This window comes from Nelumbo nucifera, chromosome 4, assembly GCF_055504915.1.
Source record: "Nelumbo nucifera cultivar China Antique chromosome 4, China Antique-T2T, whole genome shotgun sequence".
NCBI lineage: Eukaryota > Viridiplantae > Streptophyta > Magnoliopsida > Proteales > Nelumbonaceae > Nelumbo > Nelumbo nucifera.
In genome coordinates, this window is record NC_142652.1 from 88,375,039 (window position 1) to 88,394,255 (window position 19,217).

The following is a 19,217-nucleotide window of genomic DNA, read 5'->3' on the forward strand; positions in this document are numbered from 1 at the left end:
TAGGGCAATAACCATTTTAGCCATAAAGGGGCATTTTTGTCCCATTCAAGTGTTGGCAACTTTCCCCTAGGTGGGAATGGGTACCAAAAAAATAAACTTTCCTTGGTCCCCACATAAATCTGAAAACAGAACATGGGATTTTTGGTCAATGGGAACTAAAATTCCATTGACCAACTTTTCCCCTCTCAAAATCTGAAAAAAGAGCACCCCCTAAGAAGAACAGTGCAGACTTACAGGAGACCGGATCTTCTCCTCATAGAAAGCACCTCACACCAACTTCACAGGCACATCCCACCATGTATCAGGAACATCTCACGTACTTATGTATTACTATTTACGGGAGATGTTCCCAACACATGGAGAGATGTGCTTGTGAGGTGCGCTGTGTGAGGAACAGATCCCAATTCAACTTACAAATGGGGGGTTAATCACTCAATCCAATTGGGTTTATCAGTTCAAACCAAGTATGGGAATTAGTGAGAGGTCCCCATGGTTTACGTTCATAATGAATAATCAAATGTAGCTTATCAGTAAACAATGGAAACAGGGAATATATAATAGTAATCTATATCCATATTATAAAGAGGCAAGAGGGAGGCCAAGAATCTTCTCACCTCAATGCTCACATGGACCTCCCTTTCCTCTCAATTTTCATAAATGTGGTTACTTATTTTTAAATTAAATTATTATATTATAAATATAAAGAGTCATAATAAAAACCATTGATTATTCTTAATTTTCTCTAATAGAATATAAGAAGTCTTAATTTTCTCTAATAAAACCCATGTTTACTCTAATATTATTCTTAAAATACATATACACACATTCTCTCTCTCTCCAATACTCAATGTAACATCTCCCCTCCCTGTTAAGATTATGTTTGGTACCATTACTTTTTCTATCTAAAAACTAAAATATGTTGTATTAATGGATACTAATTCATGAGAAATATGTTATCGCATCACATATGAAAGTCAGTTCAGCTAGAATGATTAGCAACATTATCATTTTTACTTGATCGTCAATTCGATGTTTCTACAAACAACCTCCCCACACATGCATTTTAAGGTATACATATTTCAATTATAAAGTATAAACAGCCTCTCAAAGTATAAACATTTCACTTAGAAACAGCATTGATACCAAATGCAACCTAAATTCCTCATTTCCTCTTAAATCTATTTGAGCCTCTTTTAATTATGGACCTGTTTGGCATATCTTTTTGTACAGTCTTTCAGTTGTTTACAAACTGAGCAGACTGATTTTTTGTCTATTTCTATTTGGTTTGGGGAAGATCTAGCCACTAAAAGCTGGAGTGCCGAAAAGATGTGAAAAACCCATTTTGGGCTGATTTCGGAAAGCTTCAAATGAAGTTTTTTGCATTTTTTCTCGCAAAGAAAGACACGGAAAGACGTGTGTCTGTCAAACTAGCTTTGGGCTACTTAGATCTTCGTGCAAAAATTCAATGTATCTTTTGACCATTAGACCTATCAGAAGATCTTCCCAAAAAGACTTATCAAACGGGCCCTATATCCTAATAAAAAGAAATATAAATAAGATGAATTGGATCTGATTAAAGGCCAACCCAAAACAAACTCTAGACAACCTAATTAATGTCATAATTGATATTTGCCAAAACAAACTGCTATGGACTTACTTGCTAGTTTTGATCAAATTGAATGTTTCTATAACATGTTATGTTTTTGAGACACCTACATAACCTGTATTCGAATGACGGGAGGTCAAAGGTTCAACCAGAGTCAAATTGGAGGTCGAACCATCATGTAACACTATATATAATGTATTTTTACAATCTATATATATCATACTTTGGCAAGTTTCTTATTTTTAATTTGGTTTCTAGGATATGGCTGAATCAACCAGTGCCCTGATCATGGTTCAACTATCGATCAATCTTGTCAATCTAGTCTGATTTTCTAAACATTGCTTTTCTGTTGAATGCGCTCTCTCACTCTCTCATTTCAATACGTGTGTTGAGTTGGAAAGCTTTCAAGGTACCAAGGCAACTGCGTGACTGCGTCGACGACGTCTATTTCGCCTAGACAACGGAGGATGGCAATTGCTCGGCTATTATTCGATGTACCGAAACATCTGCCACGGGATCCGCAAGAGATCAATGGATGGAATAAATATTAATGGGTCCCACATTTAAGCCAAAGATAATTCGCCGGATGACGTTGCAGGCAAAATTTAGGGGTGCAAATATATTGCATTTTTCTTTTTCCTTTTTTTATAAAAAACATGTATATATATATATGATGAAAATAATTGAAATTTATTTTTATTTTTTGTTTTTTATATTTTTTTAATAATTTATTAATTCTTTTAAAAATTAAATCAGATGGATCAGATTCAGATGTTTGACGTTTTATTGGATTCAAATCCAAATCAATGCGTGTGCGATGCCATGGGATATTTGGATCGGACCTACAATTATCGGATCGGATTTAGATATATCATGATTCGAATCCGATCATATCCGATCCGTTTACATTTCTAGCAAAATTAACCCTCCACCCGGTTAAGTTTAACCGCTCCACCCATTGAGTTCCCCACAATAATCGACGTCTCCACACTCTTAAGTATGACCCGACCCGACTACTCACAGAACCGGAGAAGTGGAGAGGCACACAATATTCGTACTTTAGAAGTTGAACTTTCACGGTTCGGATTGCGCCCCGACATAGATGTGTGTTTACTTTCGGATCCAAACCCAACTCTAATTCTACCATTTACCATTCCCCGCTCGATTTCTGACACGTGGCCTCACTCGGCGTGATGTTGGAGACGATCACGCGCTGTCCTGGAAAGACGTAATTACCCATAACCGGAACACGTGGCGTCAGTCCGGGTGTCGTTTGTCACTGTTGTGTTGTTCATTATTGGAGGCATTGGAATCATTACATTAAAAGGTAGGGCTATTTTAGGAAGATTATGATAATAACCAATAAAGCACCTTGTCTTTGTGTTTCCCCGAATCTCCGTTGGTCCGTGTCCAGAGACATCTACTCCCTGGTCGAGCTTCTCCATTCTTCTCTCCCTCGATTTCTTCCTCTATTTTCTTTTCTTTCGATTAACGAACTTCTATTTTAGTCTGATTTTCCTTTTTTAATACCTCACTATTTTTCCCCATTGCTGACCAGAAATGGAGCCCTCATTTCTCTTTTTCTTTTCTGATTTCTACAAAGATTTTTGAGATATTCGTTTCTCTTTTTCCCTTTCATTGTCGTTAGATTATAGGTGAAATTAATCTTCAGAAGGATTGAGTTTCGTCTGGATTTTGTTTAATTATAAGTAACCATCCTCGATTTTAAAAGCCCGAGAAAACGCAGTTGCAGATGGTAGCTTCGGGGCGAAAACGCAGTTTTTCGCCCTAGAAAATGCTCATATGACAAATCCGAAGCTCAAAATCCATTAAAACCAGTGAGGAAAGAGCAAACCCAGCCTGAAGCCCTAGAACAAGCTCATTTCACAACAACGGGGAGAGATGGGGAAGTACGACTGTGCGAGTGGCTAGCTATGCTCCCCTGTCTTTTTTGTGAATTGTGACTCAGCTAGCTTGGATCTGCCATTGCCAAGGTAAGTTCATGTTCATCTCCAGTTCATGGGTTTTAATATATTTTTATTTCCTTGATATATATATATATATATATATATAGGGAATGTGCGTTGCCTTGGCAATAGTTCATAAAACTGTAGAGAGTTTAGAACGGTGAATTGCAATAATTTGATGGAGCTTTACTTTATTTATCTTCTCTGTTTAAGATGCCGGAGAATGGAGTGAATTACGCCTCGCAACATCCCATTTTCCGGCCCAAGACGTGGTCTCCGAGGCATTTCCCGATCTTAACAGGGACGATCTTTTTAGGGATATTGATCATTTGGAGCATTGACGGATATACGATCACAGACAGCGTCAGGTTTTGGCGGAACCAGGAAGATTATTTAGCCCTGAGGCCTCAGGCTGCGGTTAATAAGACTCAAAACCATGAAAATCCGACTCTCCTCAGCTCCCACATTCCGCCGGTTGATCTCAGCCACAATATCTCCCTCGATCAATCGGCAATGGTCGGTCAACAGAACGCAACCGCCATCCCCGGTAAGCCTCTCTTGATGAGCTTGACGCAGTCGCCGGCTCCGCTCGGTATACGTTGGATCTCTGCGGAACTAGAGCCGAACTTCACGTCAAATCTCCTCTCAAGATGGTCAGCTTCAGGACGTGAAACTTGTCAAGATTCACAAACGGTTGGTATCAGAATCCCTGGTTTGGATGATCGAAACTCGGCGGTGGAACTATCAGCTGGAGAAATCCATGAATTTGTTATCCAGGCGTTGGACGAGTCCGGGAAACCACGTTGCGTGGGTGGGGACTATTTTGAAACTGACCTCTCCGGCGAGCTGTGGAAATCTCGACCGCCAGTGAGAGACCTCGGTAATGGCTCTTATTCTTTTTCTATTCAGGTCCATCCAAAATACACCGGGGAGTACAATCTGACAGTCATCCTCCTCTTCCGACACTTCGAGGGGCTCAGGTTCTCACCGGCCCGATTCGCCTACGACAGGCAGATACGTCGAATTCCAATAAAGTTCTACAGACGGAAAGCTCAGCTGTCCGAACTGCGGGCTTGCGAGAAATCCGACTTTTCCAGGGACGTATGGTCCGGCCGGTGGACGCGACACGGCAAGAACGACACCTGCGAGATTAGTGACGACGGGCGGTACCGGTGCCTGAACCCCGATTTCCCTTGCGAGAAGCCGTGGTGTGAAGGCCCATTGGGATTGCTAGAGAGTAATGGTTGGGTGTACTCCACCCACTGCGCCTTTCGGATCTTCACTCCAGCTTCCGCATGGGAATGCTTGCAGAACCGATGGCTATTCTTCTGGGGCGATTCGAACCATGTAGACACGATACGGAACCTACTGAATTTCGTTCTGGACTTGCCGGAAATCAGTGCGGTCCCAAGACGATTCGATTTGAATTTCACGAACCCAAAGAACAGCCTTCAATCGGTCCGGATCACGAGCATCTTCAACGGCCATTGGAACGAAACTCAGAATTACGAGGGCCTGAATTCGCTCTCAGACGAGGAGTACCGGAATCTTTTAAGGCGATACTTCTCCGAAGAGACGGTGCCGGATACGATAGTGATGAACTCGGGCCTCCACGACGGCGTCCACTGGAAGAACCTTAGAAGGTTCACAGAAGGAGCCGAGTACGCGGCGGGGTTTTGGAGGGACGTAATTGAATCGGTGAAGCAGAGAGGGAAGCGAGCGCCGGATGTGGTGTACCGGACAACGGTTGCGACGGGAGGGTACGCTAGGGCGCTGGCGTTCAACCCGAATAAGATGGAGGCGTTCAATGGGGTGTTGTTGGAAAAGCTGAAAGATGTCGGGATCGTATCGGGCGTGATCGACGATTTCGACATGACGTTTCCGTGGCACTACGATAACCGGTGCAACGACGGTGTGCACTACGGGAGGGCGCCGGCGAAGCTGAAGTGGAGGGATGGTGAGATCGGGCACCAATACTTCGTGGATCTGATGCTGGGCCACGTGATACTGAACGCCTTCTGCGCAAGATAGATGGAACTCGTATGAATTTTGCCATGATGCGCTGATGGGGTGATCTGTTCAGTCAAAGAAGTGTAGGGACCTGGGTGATTGGATTTGGATGACAAGAGAGAGAGAGAGAGAGAGAGAGACGTTGAACGTGGTTGCATGTGAAATTATCAACTGCTGACTGTTGGAGGCGCAAACAGAGGGAGATGATTAGCTGAGTTTGAGTTGAAGTCAATGACAGAGAAGGATGGATTGTTTATTGGTTAGCCAATTATTTTTGCATCGATGCATTGTTTTGTTTCTAAAATTGCCACGGACATGTCGTTGAGGTTGTATTTAATGCTACTGAAATTTGTAAAGATGGAAGTAGAAAAAGAGAAAAAAAAAAAGAGAGAGAGAGAAAGGAGAGAGAAAAGGGGGCAGGGGATCCGGGGGAACCCTCACTGACTTTTCTGAGATTAATTGCACCTCTAAATGCATTGATAGTAAATGGTTTCAGATTTATGGGTGTGATTATTGCAATGAAAAACATGGTAATGTCGTGCTTTTAATTCCTAGTTTTGTTTTGAACCAGCTAGGCTAAGCAACAACTGGATTCTGGACGCACTGTTAAATAGTGTTTCACGTCAAAGATCATTTCTGTCGGGAAACTTCGAAATATTAAATTTTCAGTCATCTGATTTTTAAATTACCATTGAATTCAGATTCAGGTTTTATTTATTAAACTCTAGACCCAAACTATTTGCACTTACCTGCCAAATGAATTTGATGGCTTAAAAAAAATGTATTCTTTTGATTTCAAGTAAGGGTCAAATATAAAAACCTCCCCTCAGGAGGTTTCTGACAATCATAAAGCCTCCCATGAAGTCTCAATTTCACAAAAACTTCCCCTGTAGTATTCAAAACCTGCAGCTACCTTCCTTTTTGAAAGTATTGTTTCAGAGGGAAAACGTTGGCTTAGTGTGCTAGTTTTTCGAAAGTGCCCGTCTTAATCTTATATCCATATGAAAATTTATTAAAATACCCCCAAAAGAATCTTCACTTTTAATTAAAAAATCACTGAATTGGATTGAAAAGAATAAATTAATTTTACTTTATAAATTTTTTAGATTCAATGAAGTTTAGAAGGGCAAATTTAATATTTTGAATTATATTGAAAGATGTCCAACTAAGTTGTAAGGGTAATTTTGTAACTTTGAACTCTTCATTACTTGATAAAAAGGTAATTATAAAGGAGGATTTTGTGAAAGTGAAACTTTAGGGGAGGTTTTTATATTTTATCCTTCAAGTAAATTATATAATGACTATTTAAGTCATTATTAGAATGGGCAAAATTGTCCCATCATGTTTTATCAACTTTTCCTTAGGTGCTATCTTGACGCAAGATGGAAACCATGGTTGAGCTTTATATTGTGCAAGCTACGCGTTGATAAGAAAAGACCTAGAATCCACTAGGTTGAAATTCTAGTAAAGCACCAAAAAATAAGAGAAACTCTCTGAATAAATTGTATTTGAAATTCACTACTTGTAAACAAAGGCTTAGGGTTCTTTTTATAGGCCTTGACTTACAAATTTACTCAAACTAGAAAACCAATTCCTAAGGAAACAAATAGGAAATGAGACAACTCCAACACCTTTCCTAATTAATTTAAAAGAAAACAAACAAATAAGAACTCTACTAAGACTATGAAATTAAAAAACAAACAAAGAAACAAATAAGAAAGTTGAATGTTTCCATTTGACTGTGTGTTTTCATTCATTTTTAGGCAGTTTCTTCCTATCCAATTGCTCCATGTATTTATTTGCAAGTTGTTCCATATCATTCCCGTCCATTTGAAAGAAACTCGCCCCTGAGTTAACTTCTCGGTAAGATGGACCATTATATGGAAAGTACTCATAAAAATCAGCAATATTGAAGGTTTTGGAGATATTCATTTCTTAGGAAGATCAACAACATAAGCATTGTCGTTGATTTTCCTTAAGATCTGGTAGGGACCGTACTTCTTCGGCTTCAATTTGTTGTAGATACCAATAGGAAACTGCTCCTTACACAAGAACACCAGTACCTAGTCTCCCACATCAAATACCTTCGCTCGTCGTCGTTCGTCAATTGCTGCCTTGTACTTGGTGTTGGACTCTGCTAGCTTCTGCTTCACCTCTACTACAGTATCTTGGTGATGTTCAACCATGACTCTAGTTGTGACACTCATGCCAGAAACATTAGGCAACTTTACTAGATCTAAAACATGCCTGGGCTCTTTCGTGTAGATGATGGAGAATGGAGATATCCCCGTTGAATTATGAACAGTGTTGTTAAATGCAAGCTTTGCTTGAGCCAAAGCGTTGTCCCACTGTTTAGGCTTGTCACAACAAATGCCCCTAATCAAATTGTCCAGAGTTTTGTTTACTATCTTAATCTGTCCATCCGTCTGAGGATGTGTCGTGCTATTGAAATTAAGTTCAGTACTAAACCACTTCCATAAAGTTAACCAGAAGTGAGCTAGAAACTTACTATCCCGATTTGAGGTGATGGACTTATGCACTCCATGCAAGCACACAATCTCCTAGAAGAATAATTTTGCCACATGCACTGCATCACTAGTCTTGCAGCAAGGAATGAAATGCACCATCTTTGAAAACCAATTGACTACCACGAATGCAAAATCTACTCCTCTCTGAGTTTTGGGGAGTCCATAGATAAATCCTCCCAAGGTTCTGACGGCACTAGCAGAGGCATGTAAAGACATATGTTTTGAGATTGCCCCTTTACGACTTGACAGATAGGGCACTTCCTCACATAATTTCCGGCATCCTTCCTTAGTTGAGGCCAATAATACCTTTCTTCCACGCTATTAATTGTCTTATCTCTATTAAGATGGCCACCCAAACCTCCAACAGGTAATTTACGAATCACCTTGTCCCGTAAGGATGTTCTAGGGAGACACGGCTTGTTTTCCTTGAACAGAAAATCATCATGTACAAGAAAATTACCCATAGGTTGTTTGGTGGTATGTTTCTCCCATATATTGCCAAAGTCCTCATCGGTTTCATAAAGCTCCTTCAAGCATTCGAACCCAACAACTTCATTACTTACAGTGATGAGAAGAGTGGAGCGTCTGCTCAATAAATAAGCTACATGGTTCAAAGCGCCAGATTTGTGCTTGATAATATAATGAAACTACTCTAAAAAAGTTGCCCACCTGGCATGCATCTTATTGAGGTGATGTTGATTTCTGAAATACTTCAATAATTGGTGGTCTGAATAGATCACGAACTCCTGCTAAAATTGACTATTGGTTTATCTTCCTGAGACTAAACACTACCGATTCCAACCCCATTGGCATCACATTCTAGATTAAAGACTTTGTCAAAGTTTGGTAAATCCAGTACTAATGCAGAAGCTCTCCTTAATTTCAGTAAAGCTTCTTTTAGCCTCTTCTGTCCACTTGAACTTTCCTTTCTTCAAACAATTGGTGATGGGAGCCACCATACTACTAAAATTTTGGATGAATCTTTTGTAAAAAGTGGACAAACCATGAAAGTTGCATACCTCCATCACAATCTTTGCAGATGGCCAATCCCGAATAGCCTGGATCTTTTGATCATCCACATGTATTCCAACAACACCAACTATATAACCAAGGAACATCAATTTGTCGGTCATGAAGTGGCACTTTTTTAGATTGACAGAGTTCGTTCTCTTGTAATACTGCCAGTGCTTCCCGTATATGTTGTATATGCTCTCCCTCAAATTAGCTATGGATCAGAATATCATCAAAATAGACCACTATAAAGTTGTCGATAAAGGGTCTGAATACCTGATTCATTAGTAGGAGCATTAGACATTCTAAAGGGCATCACCAACCACTCATATAAGCCCCCCTTAGTTTTGAATGTTGTTTTCCATTCATTGCCAAGTTTGATGCTCTCTCGAATTTTCCCTTTGTGTAGAATCTCATCCACTTTCTCTCTTAGGATCTTGCTTTTCTTTGGGCTCATCCAGTAATGCGACAGATTTGGTAGGGTGGTACCAAGAATCAAATCAATCTGATGCTAGATGTCACGCATAGTGGGTAGATGATCTGGTTCCATGGTTAGGGCCTTAAACTCGTCCAACAGGGGTTGCACCTACTTTGGAACTTCACGATCAGGCTCTACCTCACCCTTGATCACCAAAGCAAACATCTCCTTGGCCTCCTTGATATCTGCGAAAAATTCAAGTTCCGACGAAGATATTGAAAGGAAAGACTACCCCTCCACTTTAGAAGCTTTGGGTGAGCCTCCCTTTGGTACAAGAGCAATCCTCTTGTTCTCCCATCTAAACACATACATATTTTTTCTATCCGTATGTGTAGAATCAACATCATATTGCTATGGATGCCCCAACAACACATGGCATGCATCCATATCTACTACATCACACATGGCAATGTCTATAAAATTTACCCAATGAGAGAGGAACCTTATAGATTTTTGTCAGCTTAATGGTAGGGCCCTTCTTGATCCACCTGATCTGATAAGGGACTAGATGTGGTTCTATTGTCAGTTACAAGTGATCAACTAGTGCCTTGAAAACATAATTCTCATAGCTGCAACTATCTATAATCAAGTTATAGACCTTTTGGTTGACTGAGCACTTTGATTGGAAGATATTCCGCCGCTGTGAGATTTCCTCCTTTTGTGTGTAGAGGATTCGCTGCAGCACACAAGTAACTGGTTCACCATCCTCTTCATTGACCATATCATCGAATTCACCTCCGTGTAAGTCTATGTCATGATCATGGTTGTCTTCCTCCCAATCCTGCTCTATTACCAATGTGAACAACACCCTTCCGTAGAGGGCAATCACTAGATCTGTGGCCACACTCACCACACTTGTAGCAAGGACCATTAAGCACTGGCTTGGTATAAGGGTTATTATTGGCCCTACTAGTAAAAGCTCCATCCTAGGGTTTCGAGCCATCCCCTACTTGAGCCTTTCTATGTTATGCCCCAAATGGTCGAGTTTGATTAGCAACTCAGGGCTGCTTATCCTTGGTAGTAGAAAACTTATGTGGCTCTGCTTGAGTGCGCTTATAATTCTCTATTCTACTTATTGATTGACGTGGTAGCAACCTCTCCGCTCTGAGTGCCAAATTGTAGGCTTCATCAACAAACTATATAGTCTGCATCCCCAATTTATCTTGTATGGCGTACTTTAGGCCATTGATGTATTTGATAGTCTATTAATCTTCTGTCTCTTTGAGATTGCAGCGGGTTTGCATCCTCAGAAACTCCTCGGTGTATTTTGCTACCGTTCGCTTGCCTTGCGCACAGTTCTGAAATTGTTGGAACAAAATCTATTCATGATTTACAGGCAAAAATCTTCCTCTCAATAGTTGTTTCATCACATGCCATTGTCGTATGGGATGCCTCCCTTGCGATGCCCTATTCTCTTGATGGCATTGCCACCAAGCTCCTGCCAACCTATTAATCTATAAGCAACAAGAGGAACTTTCCGATCATCTACTATGGCCACAACGTCGAAGAATTTCTCTACCTTGTACAACCAATCAAGGAAACCTTCAATGTCTAGACTCCCGTTGAAAGTAGGAATCTCAACTTTGATCTTGTATTCTTCAACTCTTTGTGGCTTAACTGCTTCGTAAGGCTCTTCAAACTCTCCTTCATCGTCAAAATCATCCTCCCAAACTCGTTGTTGCCTACAAACAGGAGCACATCTCTCTACAAGTTGATTTCTCTCACGAGCATTACTTTACCTCTATCTTCACGTCCTCTATTACCGAGGTTGAGACCTATAAGTGTATTATGTATCTCCTCTAACAATTCAGATGTGCGATCCAACCTTTCATTCGTTCGACGTTCTTGAGTCTCCAACACATCCCATAAAGCTTTTACTCCACATTCATTGTTAGAGTAAACATCTTCTCTATATCCAACCATCAGGGTACTGAAGAACTCTAATGAAACAAGTTGGATAACCTGCTCTGATACCAATTGACGCAGGATGGAAACCGTGGTTGAGCTTGATATCATGCAACCTACACATTGATAAGAAAAGACCTAGAATCCACTAGGTTGAAACTCTGGTAAAGCACCAGAAAATAAGAGAAACACTCTAAAGAAATTGTATTTGAAATTCACTGCCTGTAAACAAAGGCCTAGGGTCCCTTTTATAGGCCTTGAATTACAAACTTACTCAAACTAGGGAAATTCCTAAGGAAACAAATAGGAAATGAGACAACTCCTACACCTTTCCTAACTAATCTAAAAGAAAACAAACAAATAAGAACTCTACTAAGACTAGAAAACTCAAAAAAAAGAAACAAATAAGAAAGTTGAGTGTTTCCATAGGACTGTGTGTTTTCATCCTTTCATTCCTTTTTGGGCAGTTTCTTCCTATCAAATTACTGCATGTATTTATTTCCAAGCTTCTCCACATCATATCCGGGTAAGTGATACCTAGGGAAAGTGATTTTTCTAAGGATCCCACATGAATCCAGAAAATAAATATGGGAAAGCAATCAATGGGAACCACAATCCCATTGACCGACTTCCCCCCTTTAAAAATCTAGAAAATGAACGGGGCCTTAAATGTAGTCCATACAATTTGGATTAAGCCTTAAAGAGAAATTGATATTACAAGAGATAAATTATGATGTTGTAAAGGTGTGATTCTAAAAGAGTTGTGACTAATCAAACCCCCCTCTTTAATTTTTTTAATGAATTCCATTAGTTTGGGTAAAAGTATAAGCATTTATAACCATTGCACAAGCCATTACAAAGCCACGATGCTCTAACAAAAAACAAACCATATTAAAGAACAATAGAGGCTATTGTGTGGGCTACATAATTTGAGACTCTAGGAATATAGCAAAACAAAATGCTTTCAAAACTTGAAGTCAGGTATAGAATGTCCTGAACAATGGGGAAGTGAAAAGCCATTGTTTCTTAATATAATGATTTGTATGGATAATGTCTTCAATGATATTTAGGGCATGTGACTCCACTACTTGCATCTTGGGGACACCTAAGCATAAGACTTCAAAAACGCCAATCATCATAGCCAGCACTTCAACATAGATAATCGATGAGCCTCTAACATTCAAATAACGATCAAAAAATGGTTATATTATTTTTCCTATAAATATCTATGAGAAAAGGATAAATGAGGACTACCATGTAAGTTTCAAAGGGTTTGGCAAGGAAGATCATAGGGAATCATGTGCTATCAAAAAAGTTTATCTATTGGTTTCCTCATGAGCTAAAAGAAAGAAAACTTTTATGCTTCAAGGATGAGGAATGCCCCATTTGAGCCTAGAGTGTTGACAGTGTTATCTTGTATGTTAGGTAGATGTGCTTGTATTTGTGAGAATCTCTAAACATGGACTAATTTTCAGTTATGCCTGACCTTGGAGACAAATGGGCAAAACTAGAATATTATGGTATAACCTAGGTATTGGACTAAGCTATTTTTGATATGCCAACCAATGAGATCCACTTAGGGTCAAATACCTAGGTATGTTGAAGTAATTTAGGATATTACCTAAGTGGGTGATCATCGTGATAAGATCAACCCCTTTGTTAGACAAAGTGAATATCAACGTTTACACTATCTCTGATGGAAACCTAAAATTGCTGGCAACCAATTTCAATTGTATTTGAAATCAATTTTGCAAAGTGTATTTATAATTAGGGGTGTCCACGGTTCGGTTAACCGAACCATGGCCCCTTTTTGTAAACTGAACCGGTGGTACCGGTTTTTTCATTTCGCCAAACCGAAACTGAACCGATATCACCAGTTAATCGGTCTGTCGGTTTAGGCTTTTTACCGGTTTGATTCTTTGATTTTTTATATTTATAATATATATTATATAAATATATGTATAATATTATATTATAAATAATAAATGGTATATACTATATTATAAATGTTTCAAAAATATATAATATATTTGTAAATAGATCATTATAAATATAATATAAGTATATATTTATATATAATGAATATATATTTATATAAAATACATAGAAAATATGTGACATATATTAAAAATATATATAAAATATACATATAAATATATATACCGGTCAGTTCGGTTAACCGTCGATTTTTTATAGGTTTACCGAAAACCGAACCGGTCCTTTGGTTTTTCAAAAATTCCAAACCGAAATCGAATCGACCAGTTCGGTTAACCGCATTTTGCGGTTCAATATTCTTGGTTCGATTTGGTTTTTCATGGACACCCCTATTTATGCTCATATTATGTCATTTTCTAAAAAAGGTTCGTAAAAGATTTTATCTTGGAATCCATCTGAGTAGAGGATGTGACACTACATTTTGCAATCAAGGAAGGGGTCTTCCATGTGAGCAATGTTTTAATCATTTAGGGACAAGAGGTTAAGAGCAATAGACCATTATAGGTCTTATAACCTAATGTGTTTATCTCATATTAATCCATTATCCGTATGTAGACTTCATAAGATGGCTGAAACCAAGGATCACTTAGACTTAAGTGTTGGGCCTAAGTTGAGACCAACTTAATTGGCTCAAGGGTTCATTACCCTTGTGTAGTAAATTCAGTTTGTCTCTTTCCAAACTTGGGCTAACCCATATGGACTTATGTGAGACCTTTGTGGGTCCCATAGGAGTGGAAAATGGGTGGGTTGGGTATGGTTTAAGTATTAACCCACCCATATTGACCTAATAACCCATTTTCACCCATGTTAGTGGGTCACCTGACCCACCTTAACCTACGCATTTGACCCTTTAATTCAAAATATACTTTTCATTTTTTGCATTTTTTTTTCTATTCTAATTTCATAAAACATAAAAATATATATTTCCACTAAAAAACTATAAAAAATGTATAAAAACACATAAAATGGCAATATATATAATTTATGTAAAACATCAAAAATTATAGAAAATACAGGAAACTACAATAAATTGCACAAGTATTCAGAAAAAAAAGTGCAAAAGAATTTCAACAAAATACAAAAAATTGCAAATATTATATATATATATAATTGAATAAAACAAAAATCACAGAAAACAACAGAAATGATCAAAGACAATAAAATTTATATATGGAAAAAACATAGGAATTATAAAAATAATGGAAATTATAGAACTCTAAAATGGGAAAGTATAAAAATTACTGAAATTTGAAAAAAAAAAACATGTAGAACAAGTGAATGTACTCTATCAAAAAAAAATTGATAAAATAAATTCAATGATCATATATTTCAATAAACACCAATCATAAGCAAAAAAAATTGAAGAAAAATCTAGTTTTCAAAAATAAGAACTTATAGAAAATGGTGCAAATTATATATTTCAGAAAAAATCAATAAACAGAAAATGCCATGTTTACCGTCGAGATCTGGATCAAGCACACATAGGGATTTTTTTAAGAATCCAAGAAGAAGATTGAAAGAGAGAGAGAGAGAGGGATCAGAGAGTAGAGAGGAGGGAAATCGCCATCACAAGTTTTTAGCTGAGTTGAACTATTGAAACTTGGAGTAAACATGGCGATGCTCTGCCTCAGGGCTTGTTGTGTCACCAATCAATCTTGTTCAACAGAGGAGGAGTGGATACCGGCGGCGATACAAAGTGAGGGAAGAAGAGACTTGAGAACAACGAACCCTAACATCTTTTTCCCATTTTTCTCTCAACCCACATAAATTGACCCAATGGGTAACCCTCAACCCAACCCTACCCTGACCCTTTTCCTTTGACTCACCAGTAGAATGGGTGGATTGGGTTGGTTCCTAGGTGGGTGGGTTGGGATCAAAATTTCCAGTCCTAGCTATACACTATTTAGGCCTAAGAGGCCTTGCAATGCATATGTATGTGAATTACTAAAGGAAATGGGCCTTAACCCATTACTAGTAAGACTAGTTAATGAAGTCACATTGTCATGTGATTTGGATCGAATATGGGTATGGAACTCCATTATATTATTACAATTAATTTTGAATCCAAGTTGATTTGGATCAATACCTAATCACATTAGGAGGGAGCTCTATATAAAGGGTTAAAAGGGAGAGGTCGATACATCACTTTTTACACTCTTGCTCTCTTTCTCTTCTCCCTTGCTTCCAAAAACCCAAGTTCAGACCAGCATTGGCGAGGACTAATTCTCTATCAGATTTATGTTGTGTATTTTGAAAAAAAAAACATCAAAGAACAAGTGGTTCACACAAATGCATCAAATTCCACCAATTGGAGTCCAAATCGGCTGATGTAGTGTTACATGATCGACCTTAGTTTTTTAGCTACACCATCTTCTATTGGGAGGCTGATGTAGGTCTGATTTTTTGGTTTGAATTACCACTATTGGAGTTGCAATTTTTGGGCTCTATATAATGCATGCTAAAATTAAGTTTGGGTTTCAAATATGGTCTAGTTTAGTGCAAGTTCGGTCCAGAACATTTGGATTTTTCAAATACCAGGAAATTGGTTCTCGGGCTCGATTGAATTTTTTTAAATTCGGTCATCAACCCTAACAAGTTCAGCTTTGAAACTTTTGAATCCAATAGTAGCAAGCAGTGTTCAAGGTTAAGAATCCATTAGGACTTGGAAGATAAATTAAGGTTTGGTAAAGACTTAAAATTTACGATGTTCAGCCAATGGGAAAGCACTTGAAAGTTTATCCAAGTTCTTGTAGGCACATGGGAAGTCCTATTGGTTGTAATGGCTTATTGGTACCTAAGAAGTCTAACTATTTTATTGGAAAACTCAAGTAGTATATTTAGGGAGATGTAGACCAGGTTTGGCTGAACCTTTATAAAAATCTTGTGTGTGTGTTTTGATTATATGACTACATTTGGTGGTGATGAGTGATGCAAACGAATTTATGTACGTTATAGATGCAAAAAGGCTATGATTCGGGAGAATGCAAAGTGGGTCCAGATTTCCATACCCATTTTGCACTCATTTTGTTTGTTTGTGAATGTGGTAAAGCATAGCATAAATGTGTAAGTGTTTGGGCATCTCCATTAAAGTAAATGTTAAATGTCATGCTACCATAGTTTAATAATTGTTTGAAATTGAGTTCCAAACAAAGCACAAGCAATAAAAATAGAAAAAGGTGAGGAGTATGCAACAAAAAAAGGCTTATATCTGATTCAAATTGGGCTCTACAAAGAAAAAAATACAAACAATACTAGAGCACGATGGGCCCTGCAAGAAACCAATTGCTCAAGGCCTTATTAAACCATGTTTCATCAAACAACAAACTCAAAAAATGGGATTAGAGTCAAACAATGCAGAACAATCACTAGATCTACATTATAGACCACAAATAAAATGTATACCTATCGGGGAAACAATAGAAAAACTTCTTGTTGGTTAGATCCGTCTGAGGGAGGCTTATACAAAGCAATCTTCATTATTCATTCCATTTCAAATGCCAATATTTGTTTAAGATGGTTTTGTTGGATATGAAAAGCAACCAACTGCAATCTAAAAGAAGAGATGGGCTTAATAGATGAAAAAATAGGTGAATCATTGTTTACAATGGGGGAAAATCTATGATGTCAGAAAGATATGGTACCCAAAGATATTTGACCAATCAAAATACATCCGTGAATTTTTATAAATACCTCGTGATTGGTTTAACATTTGTGATACCAAATGATTGATCATAAGTTTTTTCAGGTATCTGATCTTCTCAATATCATTGTCGAACTCTTACCATGGGAAATCTTATATTGTAGGGGTTTCTACTTTAGTTATCCTATATTGCATTTTGTGGCACCAATGCATTTAAAACCATAATATATTATTACTAGTCGACAAAGAGCCCATGCTCAACACAAGCAAGGTTGAAGTCTATAAAGAGTTGCAATCCATCAATTGTGACTTCTTACATGAAAAGTCACACATGAAATAAGTAGACTTTCTAACACTAGAGAAGATACACAAGGTACAAAAAATTACTGTGAAAGAGCATGTGTGCTATAGGTAGAGGATACACTCTAGATCTAGTGTATTTGTATTCGAAGAGAAAATCGTTCCGAGTCCAGTCAATTTTCAAGGTGCTAATACAACATGACATCATTAAAACCTTTAACTTGTTGGTACCTAGACTTAAACAAAAGGGAGAGTTTTTTTTCATTTAGGGTAGAACTCTTAAAGTACCCCTAAATTTTAGGAAATTAACTTACTCTACCCCTACTATTTAGAAATTGCTTTAAAGTACCCTCAAGTTCTCTTTCAAAATTCATTTGAAACCCATCTTAGGTATTAAAAAAAAACATCTTCATTGGAGAAGAATGATACCATTTGAAGGAAACATGATACCAAGAGTAAGCATTCTATAAAAGACTTGAGGAGATTTTTGTAAATTTTTTGTATTTTTCACCAAATGTAGTAGAATAAGAACAAAGAAAATGAGATTACCATTTGCTTTGTTCAAGGGGAAAAAATGAAGGATTTTTCCCTTAATCCTCTGTCTCTCTCTAAAATTATTCTCCTTTAATCCAAAAATCCAAAAAAAGGAAACAAACAGATTTCGAAATAGTGACCACAACACACCAAATGATATCTACTTGAAAATATTAGTTTTGATACCTGTTCAGGTGGTATTCGAGCTGGCCGAGGACACCGTGTGGCGGGTTCCAAAACCATGTGATGGAAGAGCATGATTAAGATAAGTATTTCACATGGACAAGGAAGCAAACTCCGCCAAGGAAAGGGGAATCCTCCGAAGACCTCGACGGATAACTTCATCCTAACAACCCTAGAAGCCTAATCTGACTAGGATATGAATGCTTGGCTATAAATAGGCACCCCCAACTCAAAGTAAAGGACTTTTGGCTCTCCACTCACCCAGCACCCTTTGTTGTTACCTCCTCGGCTTGGACCAACACTACTCTATTCCACTCGTGCTGACTGACCCTATTGTCGTATTGACTTGAGTGTCAGAGTGCCTACACAGGGAATAACTCATCGGGCCTCTAACCCTTTTTGTGGTTGCATATATCTTCAATGTACAGCTTCATCCTTCCACTTTGGTCTTGTCTAGTTAGCAAGATTATTTGATTGTGTCCTTGGTTCGGGACACCTCAGATCAGACAACATCAGATGGTATCATGGTATCACTAGAAATGCCTGATATCATATCAACTCATGTAGCAACAAACGGATGCATGGACTTGAGAGAAGGGATAAAACTTGGGACTACAAATAGAAAAGGCTAAGGTAGTAGAAATTAATACACGGGCAAGTAGGGGTGTTAGTGTTATTCGAAAATCCGATTTCGAATTCAAGATTCGACATAATTGAAATGAATTGGGATAAATCAAATATCTAATTAGTTGAATTTAGATATCCTATTCATATCAAATGTCTAATCGGATTCGAATTTGAATATGGCCTGATTCGATTCGATAAATATTCAAATTCAACCGATTATTTAATTTGTATATATAATATATAAAATATTTAAATATTTTATATAATTTATATATAAAATAATTAAATTATAAAAACAATTTATATACTTTATATAAATAAAATATTTATGTTATATATTTATCAATTACTTAAAATAATTAAGTGGTCAAATTTGAATCGAATTGAATATTCGAATATTTAATCGAATTTGAATTCAAATATTAATTTTCAA

At 37.8% G+C, this 19,217-nt stretch overlaps 1 protein-coding gene across 2 annotated transcripts; it reads left to right on the forward strand.

The window, feature by feature from the left end:
* The first annotated feature begins 2,996 nt into the window (after positions 1 to 2,996).
* On the forward strand, positions 2,997 to 6,131 carry LOC104612625 (uncharacterized). 2 transcript variants are annotated; one of them, XM_010280117.2, is made up of 2 exons: positions 2,997 to 3,600; positions 3,787 to 6,131. In XM_010280117.2, the coding sequence occupies exon 2, from the start codon at positions 3,787 to 3,789 to the stop codon at positions 5,602 to 5,604; it is 1,818 nt and encodes a 605-aa protein (XP_010278419.2). In that variant the 5' UTR covers positions 2,997 to 3,600; the 3' UTR covers positions 5,605 to 6,131. The 2 variants fall into 2 exon arrangements, with proteins under 2 accessions (XP_010278419.2, XP_088759989.1); XM_088903863.1 differs by having other exon boundaries at positions 3,002 to 3,600; positions 3,890 to 6,131.
* Positions 6,132 to 19,217: the final 13,086 nt, after the last annotated feature.

Coding starts and splice junctions, on each gene's coding strand:
- LOC104612625 (XM_010280117.2), top strand. CDS start 3,787: ATGCCGGAGAATGGAGTGAATTACGCCTCGCAACATCCCATTTTCCGG.